Source organism: Bactrocera oleae, chromosome X, assembly GCF_042242935.1.
Source record: "Bactrocera oleae isolate idBacOlea1 chromosome X, idBacOlea1, whole genome shotgun sequence".
NCBI classification, from domain to species: Eukaryota; Metazoa; Arthropoda; class Insecta; order Diptera; family Tephritidae; genus Bactrocera; species Bactrocera oleae.
Genome location: NC_091541.1, coordinates 30,085,943 through 30,109,274, shown reverse-complemented (window position 1 = coordinate 30,109,274; position 23,332 = coordinate 30,085,943). Strand labels below are relative to the sequence as shown.

At 35.3% G+C, this 23,332-nt stretch overlaps 1 protein-coding gene across 6 annotated transcripts in view; it reads left to right on the top strand.

Annotated features, from left to right (window-relative positions):
* The window catches only part of dpr7 (defective proboscis extension response 7), a 33,126-nt gene extending 19,506 nt beyond the window's left edge, over positions 1–13,620 (top strand). For all 6 annotated transcript variants that reach the window (XM_070112708.1, XM_070112709.1, XM_070112705.1 and 3 more), the window contains 2 exons: positions 41–292; positions 13,000–13,620. In XM_070112708.1, coding sequence (XP_069968809.1) covers positions 41–213 — 173 coding nt within the window. In that variant the 3' untranslated portion in view covers positions 214–292; positions 13,000–13,620. The remainder of the gene's footprint in view (positions 1–40; positions 293–12,999) is intronic.
* Positions 13,621–23,332: the final 9,712 nt, after the last annotated feature.

Sequence of the window (23,332 nt, the reverse complement as noted above, 5' to 3'; positions counted from 1 at the left end):
AAAATATTTTCATTTATTCCTTCCTGTTATTCATTTCCAGGTGAGCAACCCGCAGCTATGCAAACAAGTAGAACCAATATGGTCTTGCAAACACCCGTATATTTAACAATTGTCACTTTATGTATCATAACTATTGTATCTCGGTACCAAAACTCAATCATATCACAGACGGCTTCCAACTACGCCAACTGCAATATATGTCAACGAAGGTGACTGGACTCTTATCGACGAAGTCTTTTTAACAAATTGAATTCATTCATGAATTGAAAAGCATTCATGAATATTGATATAGGTAAATTTTGTATAATTGTGTAAATATTCGCAATAGGCGAGGGCCTAAACCTACTACATTTATTCAAATGGTATCAAATCCGGCTACGTGAATCGCAACATCACATCTAACTTATACGAGTATTTATGTATATGCAACTTAAAGTTAAAACTAAGAAGGAAAGCAATTTGGTATTCGCGGGCAAGAAAAAATATGGTCCGAATCTTTACAAATAGTGATTTTTGAAATTATACCCTGAACAGTTTGCCACGAAGTTTGTAACACCCAGAAACGTCGGTGACCCTATAAAAAATATACATATATAAATGATCACCACGATGAACTAAATCGATTTTGTCATGTCCGGCTGTCTGTACGGTGCGTTAAAAACATAACGTTTTGTTTATCAAAGTTTAGGTACCGTTCAACAATTTTGTAATTATTGGAAATACATAGTTTTATTGTAGCTGACGTTTATTCAAAACTTGCTCCAATCTCTCGCGTTGTATATGTTGACGTCTGGTTACTGCAAAGGCCAATTTAATGTAATAATATATATATTTTCTTGCTTCTATTGAGTAAAGACTCTGTCCTATGCTTCGGATCTTTGTTTTCTTGCAGTATCAAATCATGGTTATTTTGGCGTAAACAATTTCAGCTGACTTCAGTACACCATTGTTTATACACTTTTATTATTCTCACGGCATTTAGGTTTTCTGTGAAGCTCTTCAAGACTCCAGATCGATGAGCAGAGAAGCATCCACAAATATACAGCTTTTGGGAGTGATTAACCTTCCTTCGAATAAATGTTTGTCCTTTTCTTAGCGAAACACGCCTCAAATGGTTGAACAAATGTTGACGCATATCTTTATATATATAAATCTTCTGTACGTGTGTTTGTAATTGAACTCCTTCTAAACGGTCGGATCGATTCTAATACAATTTTTGAGTGATTTAAGGGGGTTCGAGAATGGTTGAGATTCACAACTCGAGCAACTAGATAATGTTTTAACAATGAATTTTTTATAAATTGTTGTTGATGTTAGAACGTATTACATTATTATTGCGCTGCAGTCGTGTCAGATATTCTAAAGTATATTTAAGTTTACGATATTACATAGCTATAAATTTCAAAATACAACAGTCACTGCCTGGTAATGAATGTACATTCAAATCAATTCACACTGTTGTCGATCCGAATGAAATTGTAAACTATGCTGTAGAATTTTTGAATTCATTAGATTTACCTGGAATTCCATCACATAACTTGCGATTAAAGATTGGCTCACCTATAATTTTGCTTCGAAATTTGAATACGCCGAAATTGTGTAATAGCACGCGATTAATCATAAAATAAACAAGAGAAAACGTTATCTTCGGCTGCGCCGAAGCTATAATACCCTTCACAGGTGCATTTCTTTTAGTAACCACTATATGTATGACTACATTTGAAAACGTGACTTGCCAACGGTTTGCATCCAACGGAAAGCATTTTGCCAGTTCTTTCTAGCCAGGTTCTTTGCTATAAACAATCTTCTATTCGAATTAAGGTTAGTTATTGAGGTAAATAGATCTTTCAGACATTTACATAAATTTTAATTTTTTAAGCTGATTGATTATTCACATTAAATTAATGGAAAACAAAACAAATTATAGTATTTATAGAAATTAGGAAATATTATATATAACATATAATAATATTTATTATTCTATAATACTTTTTTATATGATATATAAATTACAATAATTACATCTATGATTTACACTTTATATTATAATACAAACTTAAATTTAATAATATTGAATCTAACATATATCTATATATATAATATATCTATTTTCTAAAGCTTAAAAATATTCCGTCATGGTCACTATATGGTGTTTCATATGTGATACATGAGGTCATTGCAGAATCCATGTTTGTCCATACCCAATCTATTGCTGTTTCCTGTTTTGTTGTGGCGACCTTAGCCAATGAAGATTGAAATCCTAACTGTTGCAATCGAGCCTCCAAATCATCAGTTGCTGTTAGGCGACATATGTTAAAGTCACCAAGGACTACTGACGGTCCATTATACTGTTCAGTTATCTGACGGATATTATTTTCCACTGGGTTTCTAAATTTCGGAAGTCTATAGCGGGGGTTCCTGTACACAAGTGATATGGAAACTGTTGAATTGTTTACGTTTAACAGTTGGTAAACGTTTGTTGAACCGGTGTCGTTTCTTGAAAATGATCCTTCTGATAGACCTGGGCACCTATCTTGCTTGTAGTATATTATAAGGCCGTTGACAGGGCGTCGTCGGGATGATCTTGTTTCTCCATCAAGGCGTGCAATAACACTGTAGCCTTCTATTGGGAATTCTTCTTGAGGTAAGGCCCATGTCTCGGGAAAGCACAGAATATCAGCAGAACAAATCAGCTTGTCTGATCTGATATCTTCAATATGCTTGTTTAGGCTCCTTACATTTTGATAATAAATATCTAGACGTTGTTCCGATTTTTCAGTCAAAAATCTGTAGCATGTCGTCAATGCTCCTTCTGTCTTCAACCTATTAAGTTGAGTTTTAATTGGATCCTGCGGTCCAAATGGGTTTGGGGGAGAAAATGTCCCGATTATATACAATCCATAGGCACTTGTGGCTCTGCTACATCCTACATATAAAGCTGATCTGCTTACTCTACCCTCTAGAACAGAAACTTGTGTGTATCTTCCACCTTGACTTTTATGTATCGTGATGGCTTCAGCTGGAATGACCAGAAACTGTCTACGTTCTATGGTTATTTGCTCATTTCTCTTGTATTGGAATGATCGGAACACGCTCATGATTGGTGTCCAATCTGCATTGCGACTGTGAGGGTGCTTGGAACGTGCAAAGCTTCCAACTCTTGATTCTGCGAATTTTATCCATAGTCGCACCACTAAACTTTCAGATCTATGTGATTCGGAATCAACCTGCATTAATTCCCCCGTAGCACCATTGACGAGACCATCACTTATGCTTATGTTGACTGTCACCATATATTTGATCGAAGTCTTGAGCTGCAATGTATAAAGCATTTCTTGTGTTTCCGATGGCTTAAAAGACTTCACAGTTTTTAAAATGTTTGCCCTGCTGCGTTCTGTTAGGGAACTTGACTTAATTGTATCCTTCGCAGTCGAAATGAACTCCTCGGTCATCGTGTTTGCCAGTTTAGTTAAATTTAAATCATTTGCTCCAGCATTTGAATAAAATAGATGGATGGCTTCGTTCGGTATCTCATTAGAGGTCTTTTCCCTGCTTTTGATTAATTGGATGTCAGCGTGTGTCATATTTCCCTCTGACATGTTATTTAAAGCGATGGCAAATGTTTGATCTTCACGCTGGCGCATTATTTCAGTGAGCTCAAAGTACCGAAATTGATCCCAAAGCGGTGTTCCTGTAATTGTACTGTAATGATCATTCCTATTCGGCGCAAATATCCATCGATCTCCTACTGGCGGCAGCTGCTTTAAGTCACCAAACACGATAATTGGTATGCCTCCAAAGTAAGCGGTGCTCCTGAAAATTTGCTTTAGCCTGCAATTTAAATATGCAAACATCTTTGCTCCAACCATTGAAATTTCGTCAATTATAATAAGCCTAATATCTATGAGATTGGCATGAATTGTGTTTAATGTGTCACTATTTAGTGGCCGAAGATCACCGGAAGACTGGTTGACGGGGAATGAAAAAACCGAATGAAGGATTAGGCCCCCAATTGCAAATGCTGCTTTGCCAGTGGGTGCGCAGAGTAACACTTCGGCTGTTTCGGGGTTGGTTCCTGGTACACTATTAGCTCGCAATGTCAACGATTGATATATAGTTGTTATAAGCCGACTCTTGCCCACTCCAGCACCGCCTCCGACATATTCGAAGAAGATTTCCCTTTTACGTACATTGTGCATTACATGAGCAAAGTATTCCCTCTGTTTGCTGTTAAGTGACTGCACCATTGCCAGTAAATGGTCTTCTAATATTAGAGGTGGGAGTTAAATTAATCGAACCGCCTCTTCCTCTGTATTGTTGTGCTCTTGAAAAACATTAATGTCTCCTGTTTGCTCTGGAACGGCTAGAGCTCTAAATTCGGGATCTAAAAGTTGTGAGGCAGCTCGATCATCAGCTGTTTCTTCCGCTGTGACATGAAGGTTTTCCAAAATCCGTTCTAGTTCGTTCGATGAAAATTTGTCATATTTGTGCTTATTCAGCTCAATTTGCTCCTTGTGTGAATTGCAAATACTCTCGACGTTATTATTTAATAAGTCTGTTTCCTCATTTCTCCATGGGTGAAACATCATGGCGGTTTCTCTGAAGAAATCGGCTCTTGAACTTTCAACGCTAAAACGTTTCCAACGCAGAATAAGGGCTTGCTTCCTTTTCCTTAGAAATCCTGATCCATCCTTTAATGCCATTGGAAGTGCAGCTGTCGTGTCATCCTCGTTCTCTACTTCGTTGTATTCTTCGTTATTATCAGAAACATTTCTGCTTGTTTTGCAAAATCTGAACCATGCTGCAAAATCTGCTAAGCATAGTTCTTCCAATTGATCGGGCCTTTGAGAGTAGTGCTCCAGCACACTCGGCACATATATGTCCGTAGAGTCCTCCTGTAAAGCATTCAATTCAAGTCGGGGCTTTATCATCCTTACACGGTTGTTTGGATGTGATGTATTTATAAATATTTCCCCATTACTGGCTTCTGATAGATGCAGTCCCAAAATAATATAAGCTGCTTCTTGAGCCGATATTTCCGATCCATTTACAAATTTGTTTCCGATGTGCTGCAGTTTTCTTTTAATGGAGAAATTCCCTGCATTAATTTCTATTGGATTTATTTATATAATTAATGATATAGCTGCAGCAAGCGTATGCGTCCAGAATGAATTGAATATCCATATTTGCTCTATGCAATTTAAGGATATTTTTATTATAGGCATTTAGAAGCCTGTCTGAAAATTTTCTCTTTAGGAAAATGTGTGGCTTTTTTACAGATGAGCGAAGAGCAAGCTTGTATCCTTCATAGTCAGTGTTGATTCGCTCATCCGCCAAAAACTTTTCGAGGCACTTCAACCGTATTATTTCTTCCTCTGGGAGAGAGTTAATAGTTCCTGTGTTTTTTGGAATTGAGCTTTGTGTTGCTCAATACCTTCCTCATTCTCCAGAGGGAAAAGTATTTCTGTCCTTGGCATCGGCGGATATGGCATGTTGAATCGGCACACTTGTTGTCCATGTAGGTCTCTTAGGCAAGCTCGACCATGTCTGTGTTTTTGATACTGAATGAATTCCAGTAATTCCAAATCATCCCCATCGGTTGTGATGTGTCGATCGATGAATGTTTCAACATCATTTGTGTTGGTGATTCCATCACTTTCCAATTGTGGTGCGTTACTTAGCCAGTACATGCCATGACAATGTGGTGATCCCCTCTGCTGGAATTCAATTCTGTAGTAGTAACGGACTACTAAATTCTCTCCAAATAGTCCGTTTTGTAATAATTTTAGCATTTGGCGGAATCGTTTGTCGAAATACCTGGAACATGTAACTGGACCTGTCCTTATCAGTCTCGCCTTTTCAGAGCTTGATAGAGCAGTAGTTTCCTCTTCCGAAATGTCTACTTTATCCAACAGTTTCTTCAATATGACTAACAACTCAGGCCATTTTATTTCTGCAGCAGACATTGTGATAAAAAATGTTGGCAAACCAAACTGGCGGATCATGGCTAAAACTTTCTTCTTTTCTGCCTCCCAATGTGCAGGTGAGGATCGAAGTCCTTTGAGTACATGATAGCCTTCATCATGCTGGATAAGGTTGCTGACAAAATTTTCATCCCACACATTTGCAGCAGTTATATTCCTCGATCCAGACTTTTTACGCAGGCAAATGGAAATTGCATTTTTAATGCGCTCCAACTTGTAGAACTTATAAATATACAGGAGCACGTCCACGCGCACACAACGGCGATCATAGCGTCGAATTTCAGAACGTGCAATTTTACTATAAGTTGTTGTAGTTGTCCTCTTTTTTCCGCAGTAAATCGTTGGATACGACAATTCCTGAGCATCGTTGTCGGTTGTAACGTCACTTGGGCATCTACCTTGTCCTGGTGCCATTGCAACCCGTTCAATGGATCGATTTTCAACGGGTTCATTGTCCATTAAAGTCTCCTGACCACCTGGATTTAAATCCTCTTCCATTTCAAGCGGTACATTTTCCTGACGGGCATTAAGAAGGTCTCTTACTTCTGCCTCATCTGCAGGATCCGCAATAAATGGCACAGTTTCCCCGTTTCCAGCATTTGCCAGCCAATCACTTGACATTTGGATATTATGCTTGACGTAGAGCTCTGTACCCAGCAGATAGTTTAGTGCCTCCAATATTTTTGCTGGTCGCACTGTCTCTGTCATCAAATTTTGTTCATAATCCAATCGACGTTTCAAGTGCCCTTGAATAATATGGCTGTTATCAAATCTTCGCGGAAGCATGGTGACTGTCTCTACAATTGAAATGGGGATATTCACCACTGCTCTACGAATAGCAAATTGTCGTTCATATCCTAAGGAGATGATGCGCATAAATGGGATCCTCGGTGATATCAGTCTTTCTTCTAGACATGTTAAATCCTGAAGGCATTCTGGAATATCAGGAAACTCCAATCCTTCCGATAGGCAGATATTTGGTATCTTGCCCTTCCTAACAATACGATAGCATGCGTTGCAAAAGTTGTACTTTTGGTTCGACGACGGAGATTTTGATGACAGATAAAACACTGTTCTAGCATCTTCTGAGCGCGCAAATTTTGTTGAAGTCATTTTTCATTTTCAGACATTTTTCTAGTTTTTTCACTTGATGAGGGAACCAAGTGCCACCGCAACAGACGCATATTTCAGTGGGTTCTTTCTTTACCAACAATGCGTACATATCAAAGATATTGGCAGCTCGACGTTGGCGTTGACGTTCTTGTTCTTCTAGCTGTGCATCAGGAGAAAGTTCACAACGTCTTCTTATATTCCTCCTTGTTTGCCTCTCGCTTTCTAACTGACGATTTGCGGGATCCGATCTATGCAATTGTACTCTTTCCAACGTTGATTCCTGCTCGTTTGCTAGTTGTTGCCTGGTTTGCTGGCGGGTCACTCTTCTTTGAGAAGAATTTAAAATTTGCTCACGACGTCTTCTTATTGGATCTTCTCGACGACTTCTCCTTAATGCTGCATCTCGTTGCCTCTCTTCTTCTCTTATTATTGCATTCTGGCGCCGTACAGAACGTTCCATTGTGTCGCGCTCCTGCTCCGCTGCTCTATATTCCGGATTGGTCGACGTCTTCTTATTGGATCTTCTCGACGACTTCTCCTTAATGCTGCATCTCGTTGCCTCTCTTCTTCTCTTATTATTGCATTCTGGCGCCGTACAGAACGTTCCATTGTGTCGCGCTCCTGCTCCGCTGCTCTATATTCTGGATTCAAACGTCTATTTGAATGACCTACTGTATTACGCTGCTGCTCTGTTGCTCTGTGAAGTAGGTTCTGTCGTCTAGTGGAATTCTGCAATATAGTCAGCGTTCCTTTGTCTATTATTTTCCAAACTGTCTATATTGTCGTCGGCTTCGACGACCACCTAACTTGCAAACTATGTCTACTTCCTACCTACTCTTCTACCTAGGTTTTGTTTTGTACCTACCCATCAGTTAATTAGGGTTTTAAAACTGAATAATTATCTTTAGATAGTTCTCTATTATTATTAATAAATAATAATATATCTTGAATAATTAGGGATTTATTTATTTTATGGGTAATTAAATAATATTTTTGCTCCTTACTCTTATGTATATATTCTTAACATAATTTTCTACTTTACAAATTTATTTAGATCGATCAGTTTGTACGGCAATTATGTGATACAGTAGTCAGATCTGAAAAATTTCTTAGGATATTTTATTGTTACCGTGGCCAATAATCCATGCCAAATTTGATCAAGTAATTTTAGTTGAAATATTAAGGCGTTAACTACAAAAGGGGCATTATCGAGGTTTTTTTTTACCTAGGTTATGTTTTCTACCTACGTTTCGAACTATTTATTTCCTACGTATTATTCTACCTAGATTTGGTTTGTACCTACCCATCAGTTAATTAGGGTTTTAAAACTGAATAATTATCTTTACAAAGGTAGTTCTCTATTATTATTAATAAGTAATAATATATCTTGAATAATTAGGGATTTGTTTATTTTATGGTTAATTAAATAATATTTTTGCTCCTTACTCTTATGTATCTATTCTTAACACATTTTTCAACTTATTGTTTTTATTATTATTATTTGTAAAGTGGTTAAATCTGACAGCTGTATGCTATAGTGGTCCGATCTTAACAATTCGTTCGAAGTCACATCTTAAGCAATAATCCATACTAAAAACTTCCATACAAAAATTTATTTTGATCGGTCAGTTTCTATGATAGCTGTTTAATATAGAGGTCTGATATGAACAATTCGTTCGAAAATTGTAGCGATATCTTGGACAATCATCATCCATGCCATATTTCGTGAAGATAACTTGTCATAAACAATTTTTTCCATATAAGAACTTTATTTAGATTGTCAGTTTGTATGGCAGCTATATGCCATTGTGAGAAATCAATGCCGGGTTTCGTGAAGATATTTTATCTAATGAACAAATTTTCCATGCAAGAACTTGATTCCGATCGTTCAGTTTATATGGCAGCTATATACTATAGTAATCCGATGTGAAAAATTTCTTTGGAGATTGCATTACTTCTTCTAGCAAAAACTTATGCCAAATATTGTGAACATACCTCGTCGAATGAAAAAGTTTTCCATGCAAGTACTTTATTCCGATCGTTCAGTTTGTATGGCAGATATATGCTATAGTGATCCGATCTGAACAATTTCTTCGGAGATTGCATTACTTCTTCTAGCAAAAACTCATGCCAAATATTGTGAACATACCTCGTCAAATGAAAACGTTTTCCATGCAAGTACTTGATTCCGATCGTTCAGTTTGTATGGCAGATATATGCTATAGTGATCCGATCTGAACAATTTCTTCGGAGATCGCATTACTTCTTTTAGCAAAAACTCATGCCAAATATTGTGAACATACCTCGTCGAATGAAAAAGTTTTCCATGCAAGCACTTGATTCCGATCGTTCAGTTTACATGGCAGCTATATGCTATAGTGATCCGATATCGGCGGTTCCGACAAATGAGCAGTTTCTTGGGGAGAAAAAGAAGTGTTCAAAATTTCAGTTCGATATCTCAAAAACTGAGGGACTAGTTCGCGTATATACAGACGGACAGACGGACATGGCTAAATCAACTCAGCTCGTCCCGATGATCATTTATATATATACTTTATATGGCTCCGACGTTTCCTTCTGGGTGTTACTTCGTGGCAAAATTAATATACCCTTTCATTCTTGAAGCCACTATTTTGAGTGGAAAATTTCAAGGTGAAGTTGTACTTCTGCCACGGATTCCAATGATTTCTTCAGTTTCGCCAATATTAATAAGGCACAAGGTCAAACAATGACGATTTGTGGATTAGATTTAGAAAATCCGTGCTTTTCCCACGGCCAATCATACGTTGCGTGCTTGAGAGTAGGAAAACCGAATTTATTTGCTTATACCTCTCAAGGATTAACCAAAAATATTAAACATCTTATGGCATTACGTTAACGTCAGTTTTTGTAGATAATTAAATCTAAGAATAAATGACGTTATATATTGTAATAAGTTTCTAATAAAAATTTTAATCAAAACTTTCTAATTGTTACAGCTAATTCAAAAAGTTTTAACACGTGGGACAACGTCTGTCGGGTCCGCTAGTGTATATGTAAATATTACATTTCTTCAATCACGGTTGATGTTCCCCTGCGCACAATGCAACTTTTTTATACTTTTGCAACATGTTGAATCGGCTAACGGTGGTTTGTATCACCTAAAACTTATCGAGATAGACATAGGGTTATGTATATATAAATGATCGGGATGACGAAAGGAGTTAAAATTCGGATATCTGTCTGCCCGTCAGTCTGTCTGAGTATCCGTCTGTAACTTGAGTTAAAATTAAGATATCGTAATGAAACTTGATACACTCGTTTTTTTGAAAAAAGATAAAAACAAGTTCGTAGATGGCATAATCGGATCATTGCCACGCCCACAAAGCCCACAAAGCGTCATTAAAAGAAAACCTATAAAATGCCATAACCAAGCACTAAATTAAGATATAGAACAATAATTTGGCACAGGGGATTGAAGTAGCAAGGGTCTCCTGACCGTGACCGCGTGGCGTAATGTACATATATCGCAAACCCTTCAAGCTAAAATAACCAAATTCGCTCAGGACAAATCCCTTAAGCACTCCTACCATCATTGTAAAAACTCCCCATTTAACGGTACTGTTAAAAACTACTAAAATCGCGATAAATCAATGACTGAAATAGTGCCTTTAAGGTTCGCCACCTTATGACCAAAAATTGAACCGAAACTGTTCAAGCCCCTAGGTACGGAATATGTGGAGCCCAGTACCTATAGTTGACTTTTTACCGAAAATATCGGTCAATGTGTGAGATGTATAATTGAAATTCAGAGAGGATCCTTTTCTAATAATAGTATTTCTGTATGTCAAAATGGGTTGAATCGGGTCAATACTTCCCATAGTACTCATATACCTAATATAAAAATTTTTGAATTTCCGGATGACTTTATACCGCATGTATCACCCCCATATAACTAATATCAGGATTTTCGAACATCCGGTTGACTTTACTCCATATGATTGGTGATGGTATGTGAGGTACCTTAATAAAACCCTGAGATCATTTTATTTGTCTGTGGCATGTTAGTAGTATGTAGTATTGGCAAAAATTGATAAAATCGTGTCAATACTACCCCAAACTCCCATATACTACTTATAATGATTTTCGGTATTCTAACTAGTTTTATGCCGGTCAGTGAGTATTACTTATATATAAAATTTCTTCAAGATATGTTCTCGAGTTTACCTTAGCGATGTCAAAACTAAACCTGTCCCTTTCTCTATCCCCAATATACCCCATAAAATGATTTCCGTCTTTCCACCAGTATTTAAACCGTTCACATTGGTCAAAATGTGTAATATTTTAATGAAACTAAATGAGCAAGTTTTCTTAAAAATTATGCGGTTTAGCGCTGAATTAGAATGGAATTGGTCTATATATTGATCTAAACCTCATATTCCTTATATACTGAATTCCGATCCTTTGGTGGACGTTTTCCATATTAATCAATGTATTAAATTTAGCCTCTTCGGTCGAGTTAATATCACATACATATGGTATATCTTATGTGAAGGTGCTTTCAATATAATTTTAGCTGACGCCAACTCAAATATTGCAATAAAACTAAGTCTAAGTTTGTGGCCTGCAATATAAGTCAACAATACAAGTATGCCAAATTTTATTGTAATTTAACTTCAACACCTGACGGAATTTCCCTAGCTTTGATTCTTGAAAGTTGCAAGAGTATAAAATGTCCAGTTACACCCGAACTTAGCCCTTCCTTACATGTTTCAATGTGTGTTTTTGAAAGTAAGGGTTCGACTGTAGTACTGCTGTCTGCAGTCTGTCCCTTGTTGTATTTAGCGACATACTCGTATCTAATCCCTTATTAAACGAAATTATTGTAGATCCTCTTAGACTGAGCGGTGGTTTCTACTCAAAAAGAAAACAATTGATGTTTCCTCACTTTTAGATGTCACGTGTTCTCTCTCTTCCTGGCTTGTCATGTACGTTTGCAGTTTCTTCATACAGGTCAGACCACTTTTTCACAAATGTACAACTCGTATTTATGCAGGTTATTTTAATAGTCCATTTGGGACCTTAAGCATGATTCGTTAGCTGCAATACAAACTGATCGATAAAACTCAAGTCCTTGTATGGAAAACTATCTTATTTGTCAAAGTAGATATCTTTCCGAAATTTGGCACGGATTATTATCTAAGGCAACGGTACAATCTTCAAAGAAATTGTTTACATCGGTATTTGCTTGAGTTAGGTTTTATAAGTATCTATGTCTAAATTTATGTGTTGCAAATATTTGTTATATGGGAAGTAGGTATGGTTGGGGTCTGCTTATAAATTTTTTAAGCTGGAATGAGAGTATCAAAGTGAGCGGTGCTATACCCATAAGTTCGATTTTTGTATTTACTAACCAATTTTGAATGAATGTTATTTGTTTTAAGATTATTACATGTTAAGAAGTTTTGAACAAATATCGAGGTGGGGTTAGTGATTATGTGAATTTGATTAATTTCTCACTAAGTGTAGTTGAGATAGCTTAAGAAGTGTATAAGATTTCTGAATTAATAACATTAGGCTTAGATGACGCCGCGTTATCCACTCTTCATATATTAAAACCATATATTCCTCTCCCATCTGCCCTTTTAACTCTTGTAATGTAGTTCGTTACAGAGTTGTAACATTTAGCGCGTGCATAATAAAGTACACATTGCAATAAAACATTTTTATTCTATGCATAAATAAAGCTGGTTTTAGTTTGCACTACTGATGGTAAGTAAGTTCGCGTTTTTTTACCGAACATTTTTTACTAAGAATTTGATTTTACTTCTTTTCTTTTAATTATACTGAAATAATATTATTGAACCTCACCTAACCAAAAAATACTGTTAAAATAATTTATGTGTGTTTTTTTTTATTGCAGTACTTACTATGGAATTATGTCAAGATATACTGGTGTTGTGGTAACTACGCATACTTGCTTTGGTTCCCTATATACATACATACATAAAAAACAAAACACCACATTGAACAAAAGATTTATAAGAAAAACAATAATACTAATACTCTTAATAGAAGATAATATAATAAATGAAACAATACACATAATAACGGTAAATATAATTATATAATTGAAAGAAATTAAACAAAAATTATTAAAAATTAACAAACATAAAACTAACTGAATAAATGTAAAATATCCTATATTAAATTACTACAGTTCGCAAGGGACGATATATGATTAAAAACTAGTGGATATTTCAAAATACCAATAAAATCAAACCAAGTTGTATAGGATTATAAAATAATGTATTGAATGTTAGAATCGTCAAAGTGGCAACCCACACATTCAGTCAGATTAATATATATCTAGGGTTTATGAATTTTTGATGATGATTGGCATTTTCATACTTTGCTGTCAAATGTTAAGTATGATATACATATAAGAAGGAAAATTCAACAATAACTTTTGTTTAAATTAATGAACATCAAAATATTAGTTTAGATGTTAAACGAATTTTTTAATAAAAATATGTACATACAACTTGTTTTTACTTTTGATCACCTCAGTTTAGAAGAAGCATGGAAGAGCTAAGTTTGCGTGTAACCGAACTTTTTACACTCTCATAATTTGAGAGAATAGTGTTAGAGATTGAACTGCTAGTCAGCCAAGAACTCGATCGCAAATCACTTCAAGTGTCAATGGGGTGTATTGCAATTTCATGGAAGCCAATTTCGAAGTCCTGTTCGCTCCCTAATTTTGGTTTGTTCGGTAGGACATCGTCGCCACACTGAGTTGCAAGAAAATCAAAACGAAATCCTACGGCAGAGAGGGGCTTTAATGTTCCAGTATTACTGCTTTTTGGGTCGCATAATCGTAGAGGATCAAGTTGCCTCTAGTAACAGCTGCGAAAGGCTGTTAAAAATTTACTATTGTACTCTTCATACGTCATCTTGAATTAATACTCGACTTTATGGTATAAATACAAAATAGCTGAGCGACAATCTTAGTATCAGGCCTGAATAGTCACTAAAAATATTCCGAATTTGAATTTCGGTCAAGGAGCCAACTATGTTCTCACCAAGAAGGAACCAATACGAGAGCCCAAACGAAGGACAATTAATCATCATTTTAATTCGTTAAGATGTATCGTTTGCGATTAAAATTCTAGTGGCGATTCTAATTATACTTTTTCAAGGTAATGCTGTGAAGTCAAAGATGGCAAGCTGTTCGTAAATTAAAATTATGTCATCGATGATTGAAATTAGGTTAGTTACATGTCATGATTTACAGCCAATCAGGACACCTGAGGAGAAATGTAGGTCAATATATGAATGCATACCTTTCCTTACCAGTATAACCATTGTTCAAGATTTAAGTTCATTAGAATGCAGTCCTGCGCATAACGAGTAAGAAAACAAACCACTCAGCTGAATGCTGAAGGCTGAATCATCAGCATAATTGTGTCCGCCTCTTAGCATTGTATATGTAGACTAGTAGTTTCACTCTAGCATTAGGAATGCATATGGAAATTTAACATATGGAAACTATATAAAGGGTTTTCCAATAAGAGTGATATAATTAAAAAAACACTACTGGTTAAGGAAATTCAAATGTTTTTCTTTTCGTACAATCGATACAATTAAGTTTAGAATATAACATCATTCAAATGACCACCACGACTACTTTGCAGGAACAAATTCGATGAACCCAATTTTCGAGTACTTTTTCCAATAACCAAGTCGTGTGTCTTGAATATCACGTTCAATATTGGCTTCTAAAGCTTGAAGATGTTCTGTTTTATTGCTAAAGACCAATGACTTCCAATAACCCCACAAGAAGTAGTCTAATGGTGATAAATCATAATACTGTTGTAGCACGTGTTGTGTGGCTCGTAGCCCCGTCTTGTTGTTAAGACCCACTTCTTCCAATTTTGGCCACAAAAAGTGGGATAATATCGATCTATAGCGCTCTACATTTACAGTAACGGTGTCACCAGCTTCATTTCGAAAGAAGTATGGACCGATGATTCCACCAGACCAAAAATCACACCAAACTGTCAATTTAGGTGAATGCACTGGTTGTTAATGAGTAATTTGTGGATTTTCTTCGCACCAGAAACGACAGATTTGTTTATTTACCGCACCACTCAGATGAAACTCAGCCTCATCGGAGAAGATGATTTTCTTAAATTAGTTGCAATTGGAAAACGATTATTTTGATAATAAAATTGAATAATTTTTAAACGTTGTTCTTACGTTTATCTTTCCACGATGAAAATGTACACATTACTGAATACACTGAAAAAAATATTACAGATCATGACATTAAAAATGGTCGAAACGGCACTTAGAAATCATATCATCCCTATTGGAAAACCTGATACATATATGTTTGTATATATGCATTATGTGACGTGATGCTGCATCTCGTTAACCAAATGTATATTTAAGGAGGAATTCAATTAAGAGTGGATATTTCGTGATAGACTGGTGTACGATCAATATAACCTTTTATTTTGCGAAATTTAATACAACTTTTGTACAACCATTTTTACTTGGTTTGTTGCTGTCGGGGCGTTTGTACAGTAAGATGGCGCCTTTAGAACAGATACAACGTTTCCCGAGGCTATCCACGGTTCCGAGCGTTTCGAACAATATGGCAGTAGAATTCAGGTAAAATACAAATTATACTAAATAATAAATGAAGTTGAATTGCAAACCATTTTCGATAGGTCTATATGTTCCCACGAGTAAACACACATACGAATGAACTTATATAAGTATATATATTATATATTCCTCAGACTTCATTTCGACTAACCTGTGGAAAAAACGACATGTTGACAACAAAAATAATATTCATAGTAAAAAAATTAAATATAAATTAATTCATAGCAAAACAATTAGCAAAACGTTACCAGTCGTAACGGCAGCGCATCACTAACAAATCAAATGCATGTGTGTGCTGCTTAAAGCGTTTGCTGGCAAGCATGCTAAAAATCATAAATACATGTAAAAAGTCAGCCATGGGTACTGGGGACTTGAAAAGTTTAAAAAGGGTAAAGCTTTCAAAAATTTTTCGACGGGAGATGAGGTAGGCGCCTCAGTGTAACACAAAACTGTTAGGATAAGGTTAATTTGAATCTTAGTTAAAACATTTTATAAGTTTTCGACTAACGGAGTTTTGTGGAGGTGGTAATGGTTGATTTCGTTAGTCGTGTCCATATGCAATAGCAACTCTCTTATAGAGCTAAGTAAACTATCTTAATATTATATTTACTCAAGTTATCGCTTGTACAGGCGGATAACCAGTCACAGTTTACATAAACATATGTACAAGTACATGTACCGTCGCTTTTATTTTATTTTTAACTTGATTTTTTTGTTCCTCGAATTTTGTTTCTAGTTTTATATGCTGATTTTGATAACATGGAATATTTTCATTTTGATTTTGAAAATTGTTCAATGCTCTAAGTTTAGTATATGTTTTGGGCAATCTTATCGAAGCCTTTTCATTTCAACAATTGGAAAGAGTAGGCTTTTAGTTTGAACAAATCATTGTTTTTTAAAACATATTGTATCAATGCTTTAAACATTTATATATATCCGTATGTAAATATTGTAGGTATGTATTAAGCACTATGTTGAAATTTTTGTGTAGCAGGTATATATGTATGTGTGTGGTATAAATCATAAATTTCAACAATTCTGTTCCTTTTTTCTGGAAAAATGAAAAAGACTAGGGCACCACAACTTTACTGTTTTATAAAACTTTTTATTGGGTACCACCACCAGGAAAAAGAAGATGTAATACATATACTTAAAATTGGATCAGTAGTGGCGTTTAGTAGAAGATTGGCATATATGATATATATTCTTAAAATATCTTTTTATTTCATTTATAGAATCATACTTTAACATAATGTAATTAAAAAATGCCATGGTTAAGTTGTACACAAAAATATTACACACTGAGACAGTAAAACTTAAAGAACCATAATAATATATTATAAAATATGATTCATAAAATAAATATTCTTTATTAGGCAAACTTTTCTTCTTTTTTTTTTTAATGTTTTCAATCGTTTATATTAATGTTGTCGTCTTCAAAATAGTCCCCATTCGATATTCTGCGCTTATGCTAATGCATCTTACAATCGTAGAAACCATTCTCAAACTTGATTTTAGCTCATACATACATAATGTAATCCATGCTTGTAAAACGACGGCTCTTTAAGGTTCTCTTTTTTTTTGTAAATATATACATATATGCGGATTATTGGAGGGTACTGAACGATTGCATAAATTTCTACCTTGAACAGGAAACAGGGTACATAAGTAAAAGTTTGTCAAGATGTTCGCAATATCCAAAAGGAAACATCAGAGACCCTATAAAAAATATATATTAGGTTGGCAAAACTTTTTTTTTACTGATTGACAGCTGAATTGCCAACTATCAAACATCAAAATGTGTTTTACATTTGGACTACGTCAGTAAACCTAAAAATTCAACTGAAGCCATCTATGAGTGAAATCCGAATGAAGCAATTACTTAGTTGCCAACCCAATATGTAAGGGATCGTCGTGACGAAGTCAATCGATTTAGCCATATCCTTTTGTCCGCCCACCGTCTGTATATACAAACAAGTCTTTCAGTTTATCCGATATAGATCTTAAACTTTGCGCATGTTCCTTTCTAACCAAGAAAAACTTTTTTTCGAAATACTTCTCAAACTCGATTTTAGGGATAGCCTTTTTCCGCGATTTTCATCCAGCTTGTAATGACGGTCCTTTAAGGTTTTCTTTACATTTGGAAGTTGGAAAAAGTCACACAGAGCCTTGTCTGGTGAATATGGATGCTAGGGCATCGTGAAAGTATTGTTTTTGGCCAAGAATTTTCATCTAACTTGTAAAACGAGGGCCCTTTAAGGTTCTCTTTATATTTGGAAATTGGAAAAAGTCACACGAAGCCATGTCTGGCAAAAATGGATTCTAGGGCATCGTGACACTAGTGTTTTTGGAAAGAATTCATGAACAAGCAACGAAGTGTGAGCTTCTAATAGACAAAATTCACCAAGCTCATTAAAACACATCTACTCTTAGCGATTGCTACAGACAAAGTAGGAAATTAATACAGCAGAACATTTTGTCGTAGTTGAGGCGCATGTATCTATGTCAACATAATAAAATAATTGATAAGCATTTACTATCAAAATGTTAGAGGTCTTAATGCAAATTAACCGGCTTGTATTTAAACAGTTCCAATTTTAATTTCCATATAATTGGATTTACAGAAACATGGTTAAAACCTCACATTTTTGATAATGAGATTTTAAACAGCGAATTTCAAATATTTAGATGTGATCGCCTGAACAGAATCGGAGGAGGTGTTCTATTTGCCGTACATTCCTCTATCCCATCTGAAGATGTTCTTGTTCCAGGAACCGACTCATTTGAATTTAAATGTATTAGAGTCTATGTTAATAGTTGCTTTATTTATTTAACCCTGTCTTATATACTCACCATTCGGACTTATCTGTATAAATGCAGCATGCTTCTTTAATAAATAGTGATACTTCGATAGCAAGTAATGCAGATTCAATAATCGCATTAGGAGATTTCAATTTACCGTGTGCTTCGTGGAAAGCTTTCGATGACTATATCGTACCGATTTGCAATCGGCCATGTTTTCATGAGTTTTTCGAAAAAATGTCCGAGTTGGGTCTGAACCAAATTAATTTGATTCCGAATAAATTTGGTAAATGCTTACATTTAGTATACATTGATACCTCTTCAAAGTGTTCCGTTATTCAGAGTAATTCTCTTGTTCTACCAGAGGACTCGTATCATCTTGCTTTGGAAATATCTGTCGAAATCATAAGCAATGTACGCGATAATAATTATCAAACTTCGTTCTTCCGTACTCGGTTCAACTTTGCAAAAGCTAATTTTAAAAAGTTAAATACAGAACTTTCTACAATAACATGGCCTAATTATAATGGTGATATTGAATTGAGTGTCTCTCATTTTAATAACATTACTACGAAATTATTTGGAAAGTATGTTCCAATAGTAATTGTTAATAAAAGTAAAAGTAGAAGTCCGTGGTCTTCGAAAGAGTTACATAAATTGAAAAACAGAAAAACTGGAGCCTTTAAACATTTAAAAAAAAACCGGTTCACTTGTCGACTATTCTAAATATTCTGTATTGCGTCGACCTAAACAAAAAGTGTTATAATAATTACTTAAATAAAGTAAAAAAGAATAGTGTAAGTAATCCAAAATCGTTTTATGATTTCGTCAACTCCAAACGCAGGATTTCCAAATTTTCGTCCGCGATGAAATACAAATCTATCATTTCAACTGACAATGTTATTATATCCAATATGGGATAAGGGAAGAAACGAAAGGCAGTCCCAACGAATCCGATTAACGAGAGAAAATAATGTTATAGAAACTGATTATAGTTGCAATTTAACAGATTTCAAAACCATTTATTTCCAAAATATAAATAACAACCCCACTGAAATATGTATTTGCTGCGGCGGATTCTGGTTTTCACACCAAGTTCGCAAATGAAATTTCGAAACTATTGCGCAAGGTTACCCGAACGCTGCATCCGCCTTCTTTTTAATGCAAAAATTTCCTTCGGAAGATGGAAATTACAATTTTTGTGCTACTTGCAAAAATGCGATTGTTAAAAATAATATGTTATGCTAACGGTCTAGACTCTCCTGAAATACCGGATTGTGTGAAAGATTTAACCCCAATTGATGAACGTCTCATAATGCCTAGATTTCCTTTTATGACAATCCGTCCATTAGGATATCAAGGTCAGAGTTCTCTCAAAGGTGCTGTTGTTATTATACCAATTTCTGTTAACAATATTGTGACATCTATGTATACCAAGGTCCAGGTGAAGGACAAAAACCAATTGACATAAATCAAGATAATAATTCAGAAGAGTTGTCATTAAGCGAAAACTTTGTTCAAAACTTGATTAAACACGATGATGATTACAAGGTTTTGAAAGGCGTTAGATCCTCTCCTGCGCACTGGGATCCTGAGAAGAAAAAGGCAATCGCTATGATTCGCCAATTTGGGCTTCCAACCTTCTTTATCACTTTATCGCCTGCAGAATCTCAGTGGGTTGAGCTTTTGGTCATCCTCTCTAAAACTGTTGATTCTAAAGATATTTCGGAAGAGGAAGCCAACAGCTTAACAACCCAAGATAGATATCGCTTAATTCGGTCAGACGCGGTTACTTGTGCTAGATATTTTGACTACCGCTATCGACAAATTCTTAAGCTTTTTAAAGATAATACCGGCATTTTTGACAAGCATTTTGTCACAAATTTCTACTGGAGAGAGGTTCCCCGCATTCCCTGACAGACATTCCCTGATGTCATTACCCTTATTGACAATTATATTTCTTCAGATGGTTCGGTCAGCCACTTAGAAAATTATTTGGGTTATCAAAAGCATAACCACAGTCGGTCTTGTACTAGGGAAAAAAGAGGACAACAGTTTTGTCGTTTTTGTATACCACATCCACCAATGCCTTCAAAGCAAATAATGTTACCTCTTACAGAAACAAGTCAAAATTCAGAAAGACACAAGAAAAATTTTTCAAAATTCAAAACGTTTTAAATTCAAATATGACTACAAGTACAGAAGACATTTATAATTTAAGAGGTTTCCTGTCTGATAGTAGAATGCCTGATAGTAGAATAAATATGTCTCTTGATGACTATTTGTTAGCCCTTAGATCAAGTTTATCAAAAACCAATATTATTCTAAAAGGAAAATTACAGGATCGTTTTATTAACGCATATAATCGTTATATATAATTAATTATATTAACAAGTCTAACTTAAATGAAGCTATATCAGAAGTAAATGCTGTAAATTAACTGTTAAGCAAAAACTTAAACATATAGGTCACAAATTCATATCAGGCACAGAAATATCTGCAAAAGAAGCAGTATGTTGCTGCATTAGGCTCCATCTTTCGGAAGCAAGAAATGCAAAAATATTTATAAATACCTCTCGACCTGTGGAACGTGTTCGAATGGTGAAACCTAGAGCGGAACTTCAGAGCCTTCCGTCAGGTTCGACTGAAATATTCGTAGCCCGTATTTTAGATCGTTATGTTCAAAGATCCGATCAGTTAAAAACTCTTTGTTTAGCTGATTTTGCATCTATGTATAAATATTTAAAATTTAGTAGAAGAGCACAAGACAGTGATCATGAAGAAGAAGAGAGGGAAGACGATAATTAACCAGAAAACGGGATTGTCATGCCTCTTAAAGACGGTAGCCTTTTTGTTAAGAAACGTACCAAACCTTGTATTATTCGATATAGAAGGTTTAACCCAGATTTGGCCAGAGTTGATTATTTCCGCGAAATGGTAATGCTTTAATATTCATTTCGGAATGAACAGCAATATCTCATTGAAAACGATAATGAGCAGACTTTATGATGTTTCTGAGCAAAGAGAACTTGAAAATGTTCTTGAAAGTCTTTATAATGAAATAGACTTAGAGGAAGGTGTTCAAAATAAACTACCTGTCGTGGAAAATGAGTTCAGAGTGTTGACACTTCCAGAAATAAACCCAAATATAAATTTGCTGGACTTGCATGGAAAAGATTCAACAGATAATCTCACTGAATCTGATTGCAATATTAGACTTATTAAGCTACCCCCTTTAATTCCAATAGAGGAATTATTTTCTTTAGTTCAAAGTCTAAATACTAAGCAAAGAACCTATTTCACACATTTGGTGCACCACCTAAAAACAAATCGCCAATTTTTGAGTTCATTGGCGGCGGTGCAGGTGTAGGAAAGAGTCGTTTGATATCTGCAATATATCAAGCTCTTAATCATCGTTACAATTCTTCTAAAGCAGCATTCGGAATAGGTGGAATGACCCTTAACTCAATATTCTCTTTAGCTGTTAATCAATTGAATAGAGAGTTGAGGCCACTTAGCAATTACACAGTTAATTCATTGTATTCCAGACTTACGATTTAAAATTAATCATAATTGATGAAATATCGATGGTAGGTGCTCGTATGTTTGGCTCTGTTGATGCGAGATTAAAACAAATTTTCAAAACAGACAGCCTCTTCGGTGGTATACCGATCATAGTGTTTGGTGATTTGAAGCAACTCTCACCTGCTGGAGATAGGTGGATATTCTCTCCTAATTCCAATGATACATACAGCACTTTAGTTAGTTCCCCTTTGTAGAAGTTATTTAAATATTTGGAAATAACAAAGATAACAAGACAACAGGAGGATCAGGCCTTTGCAAGTCCATTAAGCCATATGGCATCTGGTTCTATGACAAATGAGGACATATCACATTGAAACTCGAGTAGTTAATTTCGAGGAAGTTCCCGACGATGCCATACATTTATTTTGGTCCCATCAAGAGACAAATAATTTCAATGCTCTTAAGCTCAGTCGAATCCCAACTGAAGCTATCCTTTCCACTGCAAAATACTCAGTTAAAGGAATTGGTATAATTGAAAATGAGAATATTTTGGTCAGAGTTAAACTTTTCAAAACTTCTGAAATGCAGGGACTGCCCTATGAATTGACACTAAAAACCTCCGCTAAATATATGATTACAGTGAACATAAACACGTGTGATGGCTTGGTTAATGGGGCAGCCAACAATTCTGTGGATTAAATTTTTTAAACCTTCTGTTGGTTTGATAGCACGATCAAAAAGGCCACATCCTCTAGAAAGTTTTTGGACACCAATTGAAAAATTTCTAAAATCTTTTCAATGTTAAATAAATGAACAACTTTCAATTGAAATAAATTAGTTTTTAGTTGTTTCGACTGAGGGAATAACTATTCATAAAAGTCAGGGTACCACATATAATAAATTTGTAGTACATACTCGACCCAGAATGCCTAGAGCTTCAATATATGTCGCTTGCAGTCGATCTTCAACTGCAGAAGGTCTATTTATCATAGGAAATTTTATTCCTCCTAACAAATCGGATCCCGTATTTAGGGAACTGAGGGAATTGAACACAAATAAAGCTCTGACAACAAGTTTCAATTTTATGATTTCCCGAACATCAAGACATGAAATATTATTCCATACTGTTCAGAGTCTTCATGCTCACATTAATGATATAAAAAGGGACTATTTGATGCTATCTTCAGATATTTTATGTTTTGTAGAAACTTGGAGTTATCCTTGCGATAATTTTGATATACCAGGATTTACTCCAA